At 43.2% G+C, this 20,259-nt stretch overlaps 2 protein-coding genes across 2 annotated transcripts in view; both read right to left on the reverse strand.

The window, feature by feature from the left end:
- Nucleotides 1-263: 263 nt before the first annotated feature.
- cux1b (cut-like homeobox 1b) lies at nucleotides 264-10,268 on the reverse strand. The gene is made up of 9 exons (XM_028569639.1): nucleotides 5,438-10,268; nucleotides 5,120-5,323; nucleotides 3,068-3,180; nucleotides 2,828-2,944; nucleotides 2,572-2,655; nucleotides 1,935-1,991; nucleotides 1,486-1,566; nucleotides 1,312-1,376; nucleotides 264-1,174 (listed from the first exon to the last, which is right to left on the reverse strand). The coding sequence occupies exons 2-9, from the start codon at nucleotides 5,301-5,303 to the stop codon at nucleotides 1,126-1,128; spliced, it is 750 nt and encodes a 249-aa protein (XP_028425440.1). The 5' UTR covers nucleotides 5,304-5,323; nucleotides 5,438-10,268; the 3' UTR covers nucleotides 264-1,125.
- A 151-nt stretch (nucleotides 10,269-10,419) lies between these two features.
- cux1a (cut-like homeobox 1a) overlaps nucleotides 10,420-20,259 on the reverse strand; it is a 65,629-nt gene continuing 55,789 nt past the window's right edge. The window contains exons 15-23 of the mRNA XM_028569649.1: nucleotides 17,693-18,493; nucleotides 16,893-16,976; nucleotides 16,289-16,390; nucleotides 15,591-16,171; nucleotides 15,316-15,457; nucleotides 14,319-14,609; nucleotides 13,989-14,177; nucleotides 12,038-12,302; nucleotides 10,420-11,614 (exon numbers count right to left, since the gene is read on the reverse strand). Coding sequence (XP_028425450.1) covers nucleotides 11,110-11,614; nucleotides 12,038-12,302; nucleotides 13,989-14,177; nucleotides 14,319-14,609; nucleotides 15,316-15,457; nucleotides 15,591-16,171; nucleotides 16,289-16,390; nucleotides 16,893-16,976; nucleotides 17,693-18,493 — 2,960 coding nt within the window. The 3' untranslated portion in view covers nucleotides 10,420-11,109. The remainder of the gene's footprint in view (nucleotides 11,615-12,037; nucleotides 12,303-13,988; nucleotides 14,178-14,318; nucleotides 14,610-15,315; nucleotides 15,458-15,590; nucleotides 16,172-16,288; nucleotides 16,391-16,892; nucleotides 16,977-17,692; nucleotides 18,494-20,259) is intronic.

Raw genomic sequence — 20,259 nt, forward strand, 5'->3', positions numbered from 1 at the left:
ACACACAGTGCAACAGCGTGGCTCATTGACGCACGTTGCGTCTTGGTTGTCAGCCACAAAAAAAAGGTAGGCTTGACAAAAAAAAAAAACACACACTTATCCCTAAACAGCAAATAAAATCTTGCTGCAAAGTGCAAAACTATTACCATTAACAGATGCTAGGATCATGCACAAACTGTAAACCCAACATGAACTTATCCATATATTGCCATCTTCACACACATCTCAGAATGACACCCTTTTAAATAAAAATTATACAAAAATAATTAATGCACAGTCTTTATTTGGAATATATATGCAATGCCAGTCAGAAAAGAAGTAAGTAAGCAAGCAGGTAAACATGCACAGTAATCGGTCTTGGAGAACGATGGACTCCGTAAAAGTTAGTGTATTACTGCTGTAGACCCTCGTGTCTCAATCTTTTGATCTCTTAATAGCAACTAACAGTAACAAGGTGATTCCTGCGCCAAAGATTTATGAAAAGCTTAACTTACCAATGAATCAATCATATTAGTCAAATCTCAGAGGAATGACAAGTAAACATATCACTACTGTATATATTGTTCCACCACCATTACCTCTTAAAAAGGACCACCTCCTGCTTAATAACCCACATTTTACAGTGCACTCTCCAATCAGACATACATTATAATGTTAATCATATTCGCTACAATCTTATACCAACTTTGTCTTTATTGATTAAATGATCTAATTATTCTAAATTCCAGCTAAACCCAGAAATAAAAACATCACGACCCGAATAATGTGGTCCCTTTGGTACAGGAAGATAACCTGAACCTTAACTTCATTAAATTTGTGCAACAGCGGCACAGATTACATTATGTTTATTAGGTGATTAATGATTAGTTTTTAGCATTATGTTAAGAGTATAAGAAGGAAGTTATAGTTTTGCTGGACTTATATATTAATTGCAACTTCTTAAAGCTCAATAATCTAGAAATGGAAAGAACCTCTTTTTGAATCAATAAACTGTTTGATTTACAGTTTACAGCCCTAAACCGCCCCCTAGTGGAGATATGAGCTACAGCAAGAACAAAGGTAAAGCCCCGTCTTCATGAGCAGGTTGATTAGGTAGACATGCACGCTGCTGAATGAAGAACCACCTTAAAGGTTTTGTTCGTTCTCATGGAAACGGTGGAGGTGGTCAGAGAACCTGGGAGTAAGAGAAATGAAGACAATCAGAAACCTGCATCATGTACACGCTAATGTGATCAAAATGGCAATTCATACATAATGTGATATTAGAAATGTTCCAAGATTCACAGCCCACTGCTGGATGAACAAACTCACTTTTTAGCGCAGAAGGCAGAGCAGTCTCTGCCGATACTCTCGCTCCAGGCAGTCTTGTACAGCACCTGAAAGAAGAAAAAAAAATGACAGTGAACAGTTAAGATGACTGAAGCTGATGACACAGGGCCGTTAATGTCGTATCAGAAGCTCCTAATGGCTGGAAAGGAAACCCACCAGGAAGACCAAACAATGCAGGAACAGGGTGTAGAAGAACGCAACAGTCCTGGCCACCTTGTTGGAGAGAATCACACGACCCTGAGAGACCCAAAAACACAATCATTCAGTTCAACCAAACACATAGAGAGTGGGTGGGTGAGAGTGTGAGAGTGTGTGTGTGTGTGTGTGTGTGTGTGTGAGTGAGTGTGTGTGAGTGAGTGAGTGAGTGTGTGTGAGTGTGTGGGTGAGTGAGTGAGTGAGTGAGTGAGTGAGTGAGTGAGTGAGTGAGTGAGTGAGTGAGTGAGTGAGTGAGTGAGTGTGTGTGTGTGTGTGTGTGTGTGTGTGTGTGTGTGTGTGTGTGTGTGTGTGTGTGTGTGTGTGTGTGTGTGTGTGTGTGTGTGTGTGTGAGAGTGTGGGAGTGTGTGTGTGTGATTGTGTGAGAGCGTGTGTGTGTTTTTGAGTCTTACCAGGCTCAGAGTAGCTTTATCCCAGGGGCTGAGGCTCAGGTATCGGCGCTGACGCTCCTGCAAACAGAGCGGTAGGCCTCAACAAAAAAATACGCCGTCTTTGGAGAGTGTGATTACATGCAGACCATGTTTTGTCTCAAATAAAATGACACTTTTAGATGTTTTTATATTTTACATACTGCCAGTCTGTGGTGTTTGGTGCATCTGCTTCAGTGAGTTATTTTGAGTAATGAGGTCTAATTTCCCTCCGTAGAATACTTAATTTCTTTCAAGTTGCCTTACCGACCTTTAATTCAGCTCCTACATATCCCAGAATTATTTTTAACAAAGCCCAAAAAATGAGATAGGCTTGTTGCTTGTATCCCATCATCATCAATTGTGGGACAGCAATAAAAATGGCAATAGTGAAACTAGAGGTTTTTGAGTCATCCCCTTACTCATAATGACTAAGCTGGTCTCTTATTCTCAACAATCATAAATCATTTCTGGACTGTTAAATGTCAACAAATAAGAACTTGGCCTTTGATTGTTTGGTCAGTTATCGGAGTAAAAACTATGAGAGTAAAGCAGACGGAGATGGCAGGTGGTTTCAGAGTGTAGTGTGTATGTGTGTGTTTTGAAGGTGTGTGTCTTGTACCTTCTTGCTGAAGGAGGCAAACGGATCCAGTCTCTCCTCGTACTGGGAGGAGTAGCGCATCACTGTGTCATCACTACCTCCAGCCTACAGAGCAGAGAAAACACACAGATCTACATTTTCCTGCATAATATTTTAGGGTTCAGATACCACAAAAAAATAAACAATAAAATAAATAAAGATGTAAGAAACAATGTCACCCATGTAGAGTACATTCACACACACACACACACGCACACACACGCACACACACACGCACTTTGCCAGGATAGCTCTGCAGGAATTTGATTTTCTCGTAGAGTTTGATGTTGTCTGCTCTCAGGCTGTCCAGCTCATTCTGCAGTGCCTGCATGGTCTGCTGCATGGAGCGATTCTCCTGCAGGGGACAGAGAAAACAGAGATGAGAAACGAGTTCTCCCAGAAAAAGACACAGGAATACAGTGTGCCCCTGTGTGTGTGTGTGTGTGTGTGTGTGTGTGTGAGAAAGATTGTGACTCACAGCTTCCAGCTCCTGATTGCGGGAGCGAAACCTCTCCCTTTGGCTGGAGATGATGGAGAGCAGAGAGTCCATCTGGCCTTGAGGAAGCTCCGGATGGGGGCCTACGCCTGAACCTGAAGGTAACACAGATAAAAATAAAAACGTATATGCCTTAATTTACTTTGTATATATTTGAATTGCTAACATGCATTGGTCAAAACAGAAGTCTATGTGGACCAAACTGTGAATAATTTTTATTGCTTTCACACAAAATGCATTCAATGACCCCAATTACCGAAATCCATCCATCTCTTTTCTCATTCATACTCCACCACCTTCAAAACCCTATGTATCTGCAGCGCACAGAATGATGAAAAATATTGTGCACTTCTGCAGTAACCTTATTTAAATATATAGATATGCACAGATATAGAAAATACGGTATACTGAAGCACATTTCGGATTCATTCTTGTTAGACAGAATTTAGTACAGTCAAAGTAAAAGGTGTTATTTTTATTCTATAATGAAATACTGATTTATGTGAAAAATCATTCAAATGTTAAAGATAAAAGTTCATCATTTTGGTAATGCTCCCTGTTAGCGTGTTATGAGTGATGATGTCTGCTATCTGAGTCAGGATTGCTGCCAGTGGTCGAGACGTGTTTAAAGTGTGACGATGGTTTGAGTTTGAGTGAGTTTTTGGAGGTAAGTTTAACTGCTTGGCCAAGATGCATGTTGATAATGCAGTCTGTTAGCCTAGAAATCTAGACGCACCCTAGCGGCAGCAAATGAAATGTAAAAAAGATGGCTGCTGCTGCTGGCGAACAGCGGTCTTTCTAATTGGCTTTGGCCGCGACTCTGGAAGACTTGGAGTTAAGCACTGAAGTCATTCTTAAAAAAGGAAGATGTGCCGACCGGATATGGCAAAAGTTTAATCTATCAACTAGCGTTGCTCTGGTTGGCTATGAGTGCAGAGGGAATTTGAAAGACAACCGTTTATCCCGCCCCTCGGATTGAGCCCTGCCAACGGTGAGTTCCCAGACCCAACATCTTGATGTGGGTCTGGCTTGTCAGGCTATCAGTCTGTATGAAGAGTTTTGAAAAAGTTGTTTCAGTATATTGCCCGATGCTCATTAGCAATTGGAAAAAAAAAAAATTGAACATGCATATTTGGTCATGTTGTAAGATTAACAATACTTTTGAAAACGGGTAAACTATATTTTGTGGCTTAAATGTGATGCTATAATCTGTTTTATTTGCAGACAGGCTGTGTCAGTCTCACTGTAATGAACGCACCAAACACTAAAATCGCTCTAATCAGGCAAGTTTGCCATATTTAAACCGATAAACTACCTCATTTCAAGTCAGAGATTTCAGGGAGCACTGACACCACATTCACATGCTCTCACCTCAAAGACTTTTCAGTGTGGACATTTCACACAAGCCTCAAAAGCTGGTTGATTAATTCAAAAGAGTTTGCCTTAGTTTAAAAAAAAAAAAACACAACTAAAATGATATAAAAATTTACATTTATAAAAAAAAAATTAGACACAAATTGAACGCAAGCTGAAAATGTTTAAGCTTGAGCAAGCCATTTGATTATCCCAGGGCTTAATGAAACTGCTTCATAAACTTTCAAAAATGAGAGGAACAGGGAGACTAGAAGGAAATCATGTCTAATAAGTCTCTGATGAGTTCTGCCGGAGGCTGAGCTGAACAAAAAAACACATGCATACACTCCCACTGACAGTCTGTGCGCCTGTTGCTACATCTGTACAGTGGATAGAGTACACTGGCCGTTTGGGGAAAATTAACTTTGCTTTCTGTGTGAACGTTAAATTAAAGGTTGGCATTTAAATAAAAAGAAGTATATACTTAATAAAAAGGAGCACATCATTCTAAATTCTGTGTGCACTTAATAGTACCGATTCAAAAGTGCCATATAGGGAGGCTGTTGCAATTTTTCTCTCAGTCAAGGGGAGGGTCCAAAGAAACTACTGTCCCAATAATTTTTGTACAGTCACTTAAAAAAAAAAAAAAAAAAAAAAAAACTTATGATTCTAGGGACATACCAGCAAACATGGCAGAGGCCTCTTTGATTGGCTCTGGGATGTTCTCCATGTTGCTGACCTCTGACCCGTCAGCATCGGGGCGTGGCATGGAGGACATGGCCTGGATGGTGCTAAGGTCGTGCTCCAGCTTCAGGATAAGCTCCTTCTGCTCTGCACTGGTTCGCACGGCAGCCGAAAACTCCATCTGCAACTCTGTATAACGGCCTGTTGAGGGCAGAGAGGAAAGAAAATGTGTAAATTTCTTCTTCTTTTTTTTTTTAATAATTCAGGTTTCTTGTTTGTCTTTAGATCTTATTTATAGTTCCCAAAATAACTCACCTGTGGAGGCTGTAAATGGCAGAAGCAGTCCAATATCCACAACATGACTGAACCCCCTTTGAGATTACTGCTACACACTCCTACTTTCTGAGGCTTTCTAACGGATCTTTTTCTCTGAGAATACTTATTTCACCATCCATGTGTTCAACAAAGTACATCTTCAACAAGATTTTTGGCAAAGAAAAAAAAAATAAAAACTACCACAGCACACTTTTAGTATTTGTATAAAAGAGATTTACTTCAATTATCCCACCTAGGGTGCATGTGAATAATAATGATGATGAATCAAATGTCAATCATAACAAATACATTGTGAACGTTTCATACAGTGATATTGCTTTTCAATGTTGTAGAAGGGACTGTTTTACAGTGCTGAGAACAAACAACATGATACGTTTAGTAAATAGAAAGATAAAGAAACAATGATACATGAGGAAAAACGAAAGTGAGGGAGACCCCCAAAAAGGAGAAAAAAGCATCTCAGGAGTGACAGAAGTGCTAGGGAAACCACTTTCAAAAAAACATCTTAACCATCCCTTTACAGTCATGCAGCCTTTTGTACTACAACACACATGTACGCGCACACACACTCACAAAATAAGCAGTGGGAAAAGTTATGAGAATTATTACTTACACATTGTTGATGACAAGGTTGGAAAAAAAAATCATCTAAAAAAACCACTCTGAACTCGCTAAAGCCTCAACAAGCATCTTAAAGCTTTCCAAAAGGATGAGGGGGGGGGGGGGTCATTTGGTTGTCAGACTACACTGTGGTTTAAGCTATGGGTGAACTGAAGCGACGACACAAGGTAGCAACATTCAGAAAACTGTCAGCAACCTTTCAACAGAAGTGGATATCTACTACACTATTTGGCTTTTTGCTTCCTCTTTTAAGTCTTGCGAGCGTGTTTATCGCTCCAGAGTTGATCTCTGGGTGTTAAAAATTGTACAGTTAAGCGTGAAATAACTGAAGAGATAGGAGGAAATGGTTAAGACTTAAAAATGAGCTGGAGCCATTGTGAGAGCGAAAAAAAAAAAAAAAAAAAGGTTTTTATTTTTCCTTCTCCAAAGGATGAGTGTATTGTGCTGTATTATGTGTGTATGTATTACTGAGTGTGCTATGCATACAGCACCACTGATTCGGAAAGTGTTGTCTTACAAAACCAACTTCATAAGATATATTCTAAAAGTATTACAAAAACATCTGAGGTTTTTCCTTTCTTTTTTTTTTTTTTTTTTTTTTTTCCTGAATATGGTGACCAGTGCTGCTGTTCGGGCTTCCATTACAACTAATATGTCAAATGAATAACCACTACTTCAACAGATCATACAGTAAAGCTTTACGACTTCAGAAAACATGATATGATATACAGCATCTGTTACACCTTTACAATGTTATTCAACAGTGTATAGAATCATCTGATTTAAATTTGTAGAAAAATATCTGTGGATCATGGAAAAGTCCTGAATCGTCCCTTCTCTCCTCCTGCCTTCAAACAAAAGCATACTGTGACAATAGTGACTCAAAAGCTACTTGATTGACTGTATTTACACATATCTTTTCCAAATAACCATTAGAATTGGCACACGTCATTATCAATACCTGTAGTGCCATTATTAATGTCACAGCAAACCTGACACAAACAGAAAAATACAAAATGCCCTATGAATAAATTCAGTGTTATTACAGTGTACGCTGTTTCTGCATGCTTCCTCCTTCATTCAATGCTCTGGCCTTTCGCTGCTAGTTAAGGTATATGTACAACGTAAGAAATGCATTGTGGGAAAACAAACATCTGAAATGAGACCCGGACCGATATGTGTCTGCAGGTCTGTCATAAGAATACACACGCTCGTTTTTCTCCTTTTACTCTTTCACTGCACTCCAGGAATTATATACAACCCTCTCCAGAGAGCTGAGAAAAATCGACTTTTAAGTACCAATATGAAGTGTATGAGAAATTAATCTGGGTCAAGATGTGGGATATATTATGAACATATTGGGTGAAATCATCTACATCTAATGACATCACTAGTTTGGTGCCCTGCTTGGCAGTTAAAGGCACAAATCTGATGATCTCACATGGTTTAGGTGAGTTGATGGATCTGGCTATAAAATGGCAAATGGGTTAAGTGCTTATATACTTTACAGTAGCTATTCCTCCCCATTAAACATACCATGGTTGTCCAGTCCAAGCAGTCCAACAGAAGGCATTATAAGCCTTCAGTACTCCGCAGAAGACAGATGTTTCACATCAGTCGTCCACAGGAAGCGCCAATGTTTGAGAATTGTTTATTTTTTTTTACAATTATTCGATACACTGGCAAATCCAATTTTAACTAATGCATCTTAATGCAGTGCAATGAGGTTATCACTATCTTTTGACAGGCTGCCAATATATCTGGATGCACATTCAGGGAAAGGGGAGGTTTAAGGATGGACTGAGATTTTGGGATAGAAACCAAAACAGATGTTTACTCATAATATCTACAACTGTACAGGACAATGGCCATTTCTGTCACACAGTTTAGTTTGAAATAAGAAGCGACTGTATAAGAATACAGTTTATCGTGTAGAAAACATGGGCACAGCTATCTTATGTTAAAATTTTAGTGTTCGGATGCGGAGAAGAGTCTGTGCTTGGTTCACAACCACTTTTAAAAAAGGCATACATTTCCCAGGATCCTGGGATCGTACTCTGTTGTAGTGTTTACAGACCCTGTCCCAAATATGTCTTCAAAAAAGATCCTAATAAGTGCTTTTTTTTTTTTTTTTTTTTATGGACTGCAATATAAATTCTGCATAATCATAGGCTGGCTATCTGTTCAATCTGGCGTAACACCCCTGCTAGCTGGTACACTTCTCTAATCTCAATTTGGCAGATATGACCTCTTTCGAGTTAACTTGTGTTTTCAAGTTTAGGTAATTTCATTTGACCTATTTGACAAAGTGTATATGTTAGGACCTGTAAATGATGTTGATGTGATTACAGAGTGGGCGAACTCTATCTAAAGAAAGCTGCATGCCCTGCCGAGCGTTAGTGTTGGGCTTGCCCAAGAAACAGCCAAAATTATTATCGGAGGACAGAAAACAGGAAAAGAGATATGCCATCATATGTTCACTGATCTTGATATGTCCTTTGATTCTAGCTAGCAATTTAAGAGCATAACTGTTGTGGTAAAAGCTTAATGCTTACGGGAGCATGAACTGTAGCAAACACATTTTTTTTCAAAGCTATTGAAATGACACTAAACTTTAGGATTCATGAATATACAAACAAATGAGAACTAGTACATCTTTGTAAATATTAACCAATACTGCCGGCAGTCTATACGTCTAATAAAAATGTTACTTGCCCTCAGGAACAGTATAATCCCTTAAAAAATAGACAACTCAAATGATAAGACATTAAATGAAAAATACAGCACCTATAAATAAGCAGAATAAAAACCAAACTATAAATGCAAAATAGCAATAAAACCAAGCTACAGTAAATCATAGTATTACACTACTTTGTGAGAAGATTAATGTAATGGTAACGCATCAAACAGCTTAAAGAAGGGTGTCAGTTGTGCACTAGTAGTGTGTGCAAGTAGATACGAAATATGACCCCACTCATTGGAAACACTGAACACTCCTCAATCGCACGCACTTGTGCACACGCATGTATTGACAGGCATGTGTGTACATGCACCCACGCAAACACGTGCACACACACACATACAACACACACACACACACACACACACACACACAAAGGGGAGGCAGTAGGCTGACAGGCACTGAGGGCTTGTGTGGGACAGGGAGGAGGTGATATGCCTTATAATTTGTAGTGTATACAGTAGAATTCAATGCAAAACATCCCTGGATACAGGATAGACTGGAGGAGAGTGGTAACTACTCAAACCAGGGTTGGGGTGAATTCACTTTGACGGCAATCAACAGAAAGTACAGATTCATCAAGTACTCTATGTTGCAATTTATTCAGGAATTTCATTGTTCATAATCTACTTCTTAAATTTAATTCTGAGTGAATTGACCTCGACCCTGACTTACATGCAGGCAAATACAAATGCACACAAGACACACACGCACACACACACACACACACAAACATACACACACTCTTCCTGATTTGGCCTATAAAAAGATGTGTGTTTGTGAACAGAGAAAATATGTTGATGATGCAGACACACTCGCACACCCAGCAGGTCCAGTGCTGGATAAAAGCTGTGACGTGCACAACCTAAAACAACAAGAGACACGTATAGTATCACCATGTCAGACAGCTACAGTACTACGTGAATTCATTGTATCGTATTTCAACAACGCAACATTATTCCATTGTAATTGTTTTTTTCTTTTTTAAAACAGCAACTTGTTATTCTCTTATTTTCTGTTCTTATTTTGTACTAATTAAAAATGTTTCCTAAAATTCCCTATTTTGTACTCTTTAGAGTCAATAGACTGTGCAATCTCTTATTGGCAACCAAATTGCAATATCAAAAAAAAGAGATCATCCTTCATCCTTAAAAGAAGGGTCTAAAGGAGGCAAAAACAGGGTTCCCTCCATCCTTCCTCTTCAGATGAGTGCGTGTGTGTTTGGGAGGAATTAAGAGATCCTTCTGGCCATCACATGGCTGTCAGCAGGATAGGATATGGGACACAACGGGTCAAAGTTCATCTCTCTTACATCAGTAACCATGGCAGCTCAGCCGGCAGGCCTTCCACTACCCTCTTAAGAGTGTAGGAGTGAGATTAAAAAGAAAACATGCTGCCATTGAGAAGAGAACACACACACTTCCACACCATTTTTGGGTGTGTATACACACACACACAAACAGGTGCACACTGACACAACCCCTAACATACAAACACGCACACACACACACACACACACACACACACACACACACACACACACACACACACACACACACACACACACACACACACACACACACACACACACACACACACACACACACACACACACACACACACACACACACACACACACGCAGTGAGTGAAAAAGGCAAAGGGTTTGTAACAGTCACTCTACAGTGTGAAAAATGAGGCATCTCACTGAGTGAGGGGAGGTTTGTGGACACTTGGGAGGTGAGAAGAAGAGCGGAAAAAATCTCCTTTAAGAAAGTGAGAGTTCTTGTAAGAGAGTTCCTGTCTCTATCTATCATCTATCAGTGTCTATCACTGTGACAGCTGCTGTGTCAGGCCTTGCCTGTGTTACGGAGTCCAGGTTTCAACCCCAGCTGTGGGTCAGACCCCAGCTCAGGACTAACCAGTCTGGTGCACCAGTGGCTGGTGATTGGGGGAGGTACAGCAGGGCCGGAGGCCAGCAGGACGGCTAAGTGCTTTTCTCAGTACAAAAACAAAACTCCGTTTAAAAAAAAAAAAAAAAAAAAAAAACGAGAGACACATAAGTTCTCTTATTTTTGTTCTTCTAGGTATTCAGTTAATCTTCTTTTTAAGGGTTTTGCCAACCACTCTTTGTTTTCTTTCCTCTTTTCGGGAAAGCTTTTATGTAATAAAAATGGCTGCTGAGCTTGACTTTGGCTGTGTCCACTCTCCAACTGGAACAGAGCAGGAGGGGTCCAAGGTTAGAGGTTGTGAGGTTATGAAACAAGAGGGATGAAGGATGGTCAGGGGGAGCTAGAACTCCCACTCTGAGGGATCCTCTTTGCTAGCAGCCTTCTCCAGCCTGTGGATGATGTTATTGAGATTGGCTGCTTTCTTCTTGCGCAGATTGTTGTCCCTGGGGTTTCTGGCAGGGCCAGAGGCTGGGATGTTAGTACTAGAGGCAGAGCCACTGGAGGATGCCTCTGTGAGGCTGAAGAGCCCTAGTCCACCCTGTCCACAGCTGGAGCCCGGCCCGGCAAAGCCTGAGGTGGTGCAGTCTAGCTGGTCAGGGGAGTTATTAGAGCCCCCTGCCTCAGACTCGACCTCCATGTCGTCTTTGCATGCTCCTCTGTGATCCTCCAGGCCAATGCCCACTCCCTGGCGTGTCTCCACTGTGCCCTCAGATTCTGTCCCATCACAGCTGTCCCCCTCTCCTGATTTGGACCCGCGCAGGGAAGGGGAGCCCCCCTCACTGCCAGGCCCTAACCCTCCAGCTGCCTGGATCTCCTCTATGAAGAGCTCTCGTCGGATACGTGACCTAGTAGAGACACACGAGTTCAGTCACGCTACTCAAATCCTGAAATTCAATTTGTCAGACGCAACACATCTTACATTTGATTTTCTATCCAAAAATTGTAAGAGTGCACTGATGTTCTCTGATGTGAACAGGGCAGCAACGAAAGCCCTTCCTTAGACACACCCATTTATTTAACAATACAACATGATCTATTATAAGCATACACATGTAGTCAAATGCAAAAACCTTTCCAGAAAACTCACTTACACACAGATAAGGTCATGAACTGCAAACCTAGAAATTCATTTCTATAAAAATACTGCTTTATGGAAATGGAATTAGATTTGCTTTAATTATATCTAATGGCCCTTGAAGAACAGCTCGTAATACAAACACTAGACCAAAATGGGTCAATATTCAAGTGTGTCTTTTCCAAATGCTGACCTGTAATTATGGAACCAGTTGATGACCGTACTGGTCTTCAGGTTGAGCTGGGAGGCCAGCTCCTCAATGGTTTTGGGGGAGGGATAGGGCTTCTGCTGGTAGGCCCTTTTCAGGGCCTCCTTCTCCTCGGGGCCCAACACCACCCTGGCCTTCTTCAAGTGCTGCTGTCCCGGGCTCTGCGAGCCCTGGATGTAATCAGGCCCCACTAAACCCACGTCGACAGAATGGCTATCACTCAAGGAGCTCAGCCGCCTCTTCATGTAAGCTGAACAGTGACACAAAACGAGAAGGGGAAATCAGTACCTCAGAAAATACATTTATATTATTAATAAATATGGGGAATATAAACAGCAGTTAAAGAGTTTGGTTATCTATGTCGATGAGCATGACATTTGACAAGCAATCTTCATGTTAAGTACAACTATAATGGATCAACCTAGTTCTAGAGATGTATTAATGAGTTATTAGTTAGTTAATTAGTGGACTACTCGATTAGTATATCATCAGAAAATCAATCACTTCCACTTTTCCATCTTCTCAAATATGATTATTTGCTTGTTGTTTTTTCTCTTCTATGAAAGTAAATTGAATATTTTTGAGTCAACACAAGATATTTGAAGGCGTCACATTGGACTGATTGACTTGTTCACAGTTGTCTGACATTTTATAGACCAAACAATTAATCAACAACATAATCAGTAGATTCATGAACAGTGTAAATAATCATTAGTTGCTGATCTATATTGTTCAGGCTGTTTTGGAATATTTTCAAAGAAACGATTTCTATATTTTCAAACAACATTAAACACACTGTCCTCGGACACTGTTCTAAACTAATCCTGCCATCCTCTTCTACGGCCACTAGGTGGTGCTATCGCCATTCTCAGGAACTTTAACAATAAATGCATCTCTTCCATTTTAAAGCAAACAAGCAGCACCATTCACTCGGGGCACCAGCAGCTGAAAATGAACAGCTCATGGCAGCTTTACATGAGGTTGACATTTTCTCAACCCCAATACACCCTGCCAGATATATTAGTGTTGCAGGAAGAAAAAAAACCTCAGAGCAAGGTTAGACCACTGTGAAAGTTGTGTGCTGCCTCGCAGGCTTGTACCGCAAGGGTGAGAGGTCAAATATGGTTACTGTAGACTAGGTCCATGTCTTTCCTCTGGGCTCTGCTGTCGGCCAGGACTAGTCCCCGTTGCTATTTGGATGCATTACTTTGGGGTCAATAATCTGAAACAAAGTTGACTGGAGAGTAACCCCACCCGTCCAAACCCCAAACACACTGTTGTAAGGTCAGTTTTGTTTTTTTGCCCTTGTGCGTAGCCTGAGATATCAGGAGGGTAAACGGATCCCGGATGCTTGTGCCTACCGGCAGGTTCAAATATGCGTATCCCTTCTCTACGGAGAGAGCTTCAAGTGGGCAGTCAGGGGTCACTGGGAGGCAGCAGGGAGGGTGAGGCCTTTTGGCTTTGCCGATTCTCAAACGCATCATGCAAACAGAAGGGACCAAAGAATGATGGAGTGGGCTATGGGCTAACAAATGATAAAAAAATAAATAAAATACGAGCTTATAGACACTGGTGATTATTATGATGACGATGATGATGAAGAGGAGTGCTGATGACTGTTAGTAAGCAAGCCCCCGGCAGTCCCCTAGCTGTCACATCTAATACAGTATGTGATGTCTGCAGTCCTGATTGGTACTGACATCACACCAAGATGACTGTGATATGCACAACATGCTCTGCTGTCCTGCACAAAGGATATTGTGTGTGCAGATGTGCATGGGTAATTCAAAGGCTGCTGCTAGTGGGTTTTTTTTGTGAATGTATTTATAAAGTAAAGGCCTGCTTAAGCAAGAGTATTTTGCTCATTACTTGCGAAGGCCTGTTGCTCTATATGGAGTGTGCATTGGTTTCTCGTCATTGAGCTTTTACTACACACCTTTCTTCTCCAGGCGTTTCATGTCCATGAGTTTCTCCACACTGTGTGGGTCCTGAAGCCAGAGCTGCATGCGGACGAAGGGCTCTCTGCCCTTCAGGCTGAGCTTGTGCCAGGGTTTGGGCCTGGCCAGCAGGTCTGAGACAGAACCCTGAGTCAGACCCAGGATAGTCTCCCCAAACAGACGCTGGCCTGGTTTGGCGAGAGAGAGCGGAAATGAAAACGGTCATTTCAGAGAACTGATTGAAAGGTTGAATAATTCATCATTGGGGAGGGCAGGGGAAAGAGAAGGACCAACTAAACCGCACAGAGAGCACCTCCTGGGTTTCTTACCGAGGTTATTATCCGTCAGCACCTCTTTAACCTTCTTGGTGATGGCGTAAGTATCAAGCTCAGGGGACATTGCGACCATTTCCTGGATGCTGAGACCCGAATGACCAGGAGGAGGCAGCGGGGTACCGGGCTGAGACTCCCCACCTGAGGGATCCTCAGAAGCAGGTTTGAGACTGGAGGACTGTGAAGCGAGTGGATCCCCTGTGAGACCGTTGACAGACTCCTCAGCTGAACTGAGGGGTGACTCTGGAGCAGGGCTGCAGCTCGCTGATGTCTTGGGAGTACCCTCTGCTTGAAGAGAACAAACGGGGCGAGAATTATCACACGGGTTCGAAGAAAACAGAAAACAGTTTCATCTCCTCTTCCTGCTGGGTTCGGGAGGGACTTCAGTCATAATACATCAACTAATTTAATTCCTGTTAAACAAACAGCAAAGGTGCTTAAGTTTTCAGATTGAAGCTTTTTTGGCTTCCTCCTCCTATTCCTTCATCTCCCTGTCTCTGTCTGTGTAGCACTGCTGTGCAGCTCAGCAGGCTGGAAGAGAGCAGTCATGAGGAGCTGTCAGTGTACATTAGCTGCTGTTTACACCCCCAGAGAGTAAGAGAGGCACGCACATGCGCATGCACACATACACACACACACAGACCTGCCATCTGGCGCTGCAACACTAACTTGTCTATGACATGACAAACCAGCAGCTTGCTGGCTGACACAGCCATAGCACTGAGGATGGGGGGATGGTGGGAGGAGGAGGGACGGAGGGTGGAAGGAAGGGGAGGGGAGGAGAGGGTGGATTGTGTGAGTGACAGACTGACAGTAACAACTAGCCACTAGCTCTAATCAGGCTTTCAGAGTAATGCTCTAGCCCAAAGAGCCTGGTTTTGTGAATATATATACTCTGTGTGTGTGTGTGTGTGTGTGTGTGTGTGTGTGTGTGTGTGTGTGTGTGTGTGTGTGTGTGTGTGTGTGTGTGTGTGTGTGTGCGCGTTTTGTTTACCTTGATTCTGAGCTGGCTGGATGTGTGTGTTTTGCCCCTGGTCTCCATTGAGCCACGGCTGCATGCGGAGGTATGGCTCTCTGCTCCTCTGGTTCAACTTGTTCCACGGTTTGTGTCGAGACAAACTGTCACTCAATATTCCCTGAAAACACACAGACGGAGCATGGCTCAGACAAGAAACCACTGTAGAGTGAAAGTGGAGGAAAAAAAAAAAACAACAGAGTAGGGCAGAAGAAGCACAGACACAAGCTTTTGTTGTCGTGGTCTCGCCTTACCTCTTTGGAGTCCTCCTGGTTGTGGTTCTCCTCTCCTGTCTGGTTGGATATGGCCCTGCGGGGGTCTGTATGCATGCTGCTCCACCATTGCTCTCTCCAGTAACCCACTCCTCCAGAACTTCCAGAGCGGGCCGACCCCTCAGAGCTCCGACCCAGCCTAAGAGCTCCATCAATAGACATGTCAATCCCTGAAGAAGCCCTGCCTTCTCTCTTTACGCTGGAGCTGAAGTCCAGGATGGGAGACGGGGATGAGGGAGAGGACAAGAGGGAGCTGCTAGGCTTCTTGAGAGAGAGTGACAGGGGGTTGTAAGGGGGAAGGGGAGCGGTTAGCGAGGAGCTCAGGAAGTCCCTCTGAGATAGTGATGCAGAGGAGGAAGACGAAGATGAGGCTTTGAGGATGGGCTCCAGTGCAGTCTGTTGGGCCTCCATCTCTCTGCGAGCTTGCTCTAGGATGGAGCGGATAGCCTCATCTGATCCGCTGCCACCGCCTCCCATTCCGCCTCCCATTCCGCCTCCCATTCCGCCTCCCATTCCGCCTCCTCCTTTCAGTCCTGTATATGATGGTTGAGCATGGGACAAGTCTGTTGGAGGAGGAGAAAAAGAGTGGTCATGAGACACACCGACAAACAATCACAGCCACAATGTATCATCTTAGACGATTCGATCCCTCTGGAGGTTAGAAGAAAACTACGACGCACCAGCTTTCTGCACCTGCAGCTCTCTTTTGGCCTGCTCCAGAATGGACTTGATAGCCTCATCTGAACCAGCCTCTGGGGTGCGGACGCGGGCGGTAATGTTACCTGGAAGGAGAGGAAGAGGGAATGGGAGGAGATGAAAAATCTTGTCAGATTAAGAAGCAGAGATAAGCCACTACAGAGCAGGTGAGGAGAACAATAACATAGCTTATAAGAAGAACATCAAATAATTACACCATAGCACAGCACAAAGAACAACATTCCCACCACTGAGCTACAAGGCAACTACACTGGAGGGATTGTCATAATTTCTCTGGCTCCCTTTGGAGCTCACACATGCACACGTGCTACAGGGTTCGTACAGTAAATGCTCCCCACAGAATAACAATTACCGATAAAATTCCTAAATACACATGCTGGCTTCTCCTTTGACGCAAGCCACTGGAACTGTGCGGTTACCTTCAAGGCACATGTATATCTGTATGCCTGCCCGCAAGTTAATAAGTGCCAACTCACACGCACGCACACAATAGATAGAGTTCAACCCAACACAAACATGCCACACAGACAGAACGTGCTAAAATCTCTGTGTGTGAAGGGGACAGACCTGTGTGTGAAGCTGTATTGGAGAGGGCTCTCCGCTTCGGAACATCCTGAAACACTCGGCTAAGCTGGGGCTGGCCTGAGCCCTCTGTTAAAAACAATATACCACACACTTTGTTACAGCACTGGTGTGTTTTTTTTTTCTTTTCTTTTACAGCTAGACTATATGGTGCCCTATAATGATCTGCAAATATATGGAATGTGTGGATACTTCCATCCAGTGCACATTATAGTACCATAAATGCATTGATCTTCACCATCTGTGTCCCCAGCAGGAATCAAACCTCTACCTCTAACAGGAATATTAAACTACTGCACTAATAGGAAGTATTAAAAAGGAGGCATATTAACTGCAGCCTTATTTTTTTTTTTAACACAGACTTTCGCTAGGACTAGGGTGGTTATATTTGTGTGTACTACGGAGACCACCTTCAATCAGAAATGTCCTGATGCGTTAACAAAAGCAGGCCCAGGCTAATCGAATCTACCCGTAGTTAACAGTACCTCTGCCTTCCTCCTAGTTCCCACCGATCAATACTATTGATGTGTGAAAGGTTTCGGTATTGACCACGATAGCTAGGAGAGGCTCTTGGGATCAGTGTGTGACTAGGAACTCACTCAAAACACACAGGTGAGGCACAGGATGGGAGTAAGGAAAGAGAAAGAAAAATAAAAAGTTAGTCCATATTGACAAGCTAATCAATGGCTCTGTGCAGGCCTGTACACATGCAAGACACACACACACACACACACACTCTCACTCTCTCACGCACGCACAGACACATTAAAGACACACAGACTCACCTCTCTGGCGTCCCTGGATGCTGCGCAGCGCGAGGATGTTCTGCTCATCGGCGAGGAACTGCCTCATCTTGTGGAAGGGCTCCTTCCCCCGGATGGTTAGCTTGTTCCACGGCTTTGGTCTTGCCAGGATCTCACTGACCGAACCCTGGGACAGTCCCAGCACATAGTGGCCAAACACACGCTGGCCAATGTTGTGCTTTATCAGCTGCTCTTTCACCTGTCGGGCAATCTCTGCCGTGTCCATATCCTCCCCGTCCAAAATACTTCCTGTAGTGGCGTCAGAGTGGCTGGGCGACGGGGATGGGGCACTGCCAGCGGTGCTGCTCCCGTTAACAGGACCCATGTCTGGGCTGGCTGGAGGCGGCTGCGGGCTGCTTGCTGCCAGAGGGATGGCAGCTGACCCAGAGCCAGGAGTGGAGGTAGGGATGGAGCTGAGGGTTGGGGTGAAGGGGGTGAACAGCAGAGCCCCACTGGGGATTCCAGACGACTCCTGCAAGGCTTTGGAGTAAAAGGACTGAAGCAGCTGCCGCTGGATCAGGGAGTTCAAAGCCATCTTACCACCCACCAGAGGGAACACAGGGGAGTAGAAGTCCTGTCCAATGCCCGTAGGACTGAACGGGTGCGTTTCGCTGCTGCTGGTGGTGGTAGCAGTGTTGAGGTGGTCCGTATGGGTGCGAGACAGGGGGAGCTGGGAGGAGGAAGGAAGAGAGGGAGGGGGAGGAGGGGGCGAGGGAGAGGGGTCGTTGGGCATGGTCTCCTCCTTCGGCGTGGACTCTTCCGTCCCTTTTCTTCCGGCTGACCCTACAAGAAAGGTCAAACACACCATGCATTATGGGGGGGGAGTCAACAAAAAAGGGGTTCCAAAAAGAGAGAGGAAAAAAAAAATAACAAAAGTTGAAAGTTATCTTAATCAAGTCTTTTCCAAATTAGTGAACTTTATTTTCCTTTTTTGCCAACCCCCCCAGACAAAGTGCCCATGCATTTGTGATTTCAACCTTTCTTGTAAGCCACAGCCTGGAAGAAAAAAAGGACAAACAAAACAATTGACACTGTGCCACTTAGGCAGATTAGCTTGGCCCGGGGCTCAGTCTCTCTCTCTCTCTCTCTCCTCTCCCCTCCTCTCTCTCCAGGCAAAGTGGAAGTAACAGGACAGGGTAAAATGATCCTTAGATAGCAAATACACCATGCAAGTCCTCTTCCATGCTGCTGTTGCGGCGCGTTCCTAAACACTTCATTATTCCATTGTAGATGCAGTATCACAGTCTTTAGTTCATAAAAACAATACATCCAGGAAACAAATGGAGCAATAAAACTGAATTGAAAAAACATTTTTAAGGCTGAAGAGAAAACAGATGCATGTCACCAAAAAACAGAGACCGTACAGCTCTGCTGAGTGAAGGCCTTATTTCACTTCTTTCCTGAATAGTTGGACCGATGTCCATTCATACGTTCACCAAATCAAAGAGATATAAACTAGATTTCCTCAGTCTTGTAAATACTAGAAACCATCTGGATGGAAGCGCTGGGAGAAATATTATTCTAATGCATAACCATTGAGACCGTTACATGATTGAGTAAGACAGTAAGCTCCCCTTACTGTGAATGTTAATCAATTCAAAGCTATTCAACTATTCAAGCCTAAAGCCATGACATTTCAAACCCACAAACACTTTTGCAGAGGACAAGAGTTTTTTATGTAGAGAGGATAGTATGGTGTCCTCATTTTTGTGTACTGCAATTTTTTACTGTTCAGGTTGACATCCTGCTGCGGTATTCAAAGACACCAGGTATGCATTTTATTCCTCTCCATGATGTGTGGGACTAAAGAAACAACATTTCTGTACAATGACATAATTTGCATGTCTTTTGCATACTGTGGACCCAGTATTGCAAATCAATCCCAAAACATGAATAAATGGTTAAGTATTCTCAGAGAAAAAGGATCTACAGCCATATAGTATGTATGCACTAACCTGATGCGATGTCTTCATAGCCGTACCTGCAGCTGAACCCTCATCTAAGCTGCCATGAATAGTGAACTCCACTTCTATCGGTATTCTTTCATTTTTTTGCTGGTATGAGTGAAGGTTTTGCCAAGATAGCCTGGCCAGTGTTGATGAACCCAGCCCTTTCTATAAGCTTACATTCGGGCAGACTTACCGCTGAGCTCAGTGTTGGCAATGCGCAGAGCGGCGCTCTCAGACTGAAGACTACGGTTCCTCTCCAGCAACAGCACCTCCAGAGGTTTGGAGGAGTCCTGATGGAGGGGACAGGTGGAACGGAAATTAAAAATGAGACTCAAAATAACCTGGCTTTGGCCTCTCCCTTCAAATGTAAAATTTCTGTTTCATCATAGACTTAATATCTATTATTACTGCAAAATTATGTGCAGATAGATTGTATCTGTCACTTTTACCTGCACAGAATCAGATGTTCCAAACTCCATAGACTTGAGGATACTGAGGAGAGAGAGAGAGAGAGATATAGAGAGAGATTAACAAAAATCTATATGAACCTCGTACTAGAAACACACATCTACAGTGTAACATGCTAGCTATCCTATTTCT

The sequence above is a fragment of the Perca flavescens genome, chromosome 3, assembly GCF_004354835.1.
Source record: "Perca flavescens isolate YP-PL-M2 chromosome 3, PFLA_1.0, whole genome shotgun sequence".
NCBI lineage: Eukaryota > Metazoa > Chordata > Actinopteri > Perciformes > Percidae > Perca > Perca flavescens.

Excerpts from the sequence above, each read along its gene's own strand:
- cux1b (XM_028569639.1), bottom strand. The coding sequence starts at position 5,303 with ATGGAGTTTTCGGCTGCCGTGCGAACCAGTGCAGAGCAGAAGGAGCTT. Across the intron at positions 1,992-2,571 it reads TTGCCTCCTTCAGCAAGAAG|GAGCGTCAGCGCCGATACCT; the intron begins GTACAAGACACA and ends CTCTGTTTGCAG. Across the intron at positions 1,175-1,311 it reads TCTGCCTTCTGCGCTAAAAA|GTTCTCTGACCACCTCCACC; the intron begins GTGAGTTTGTTC and ends TCTTACTCCCAG.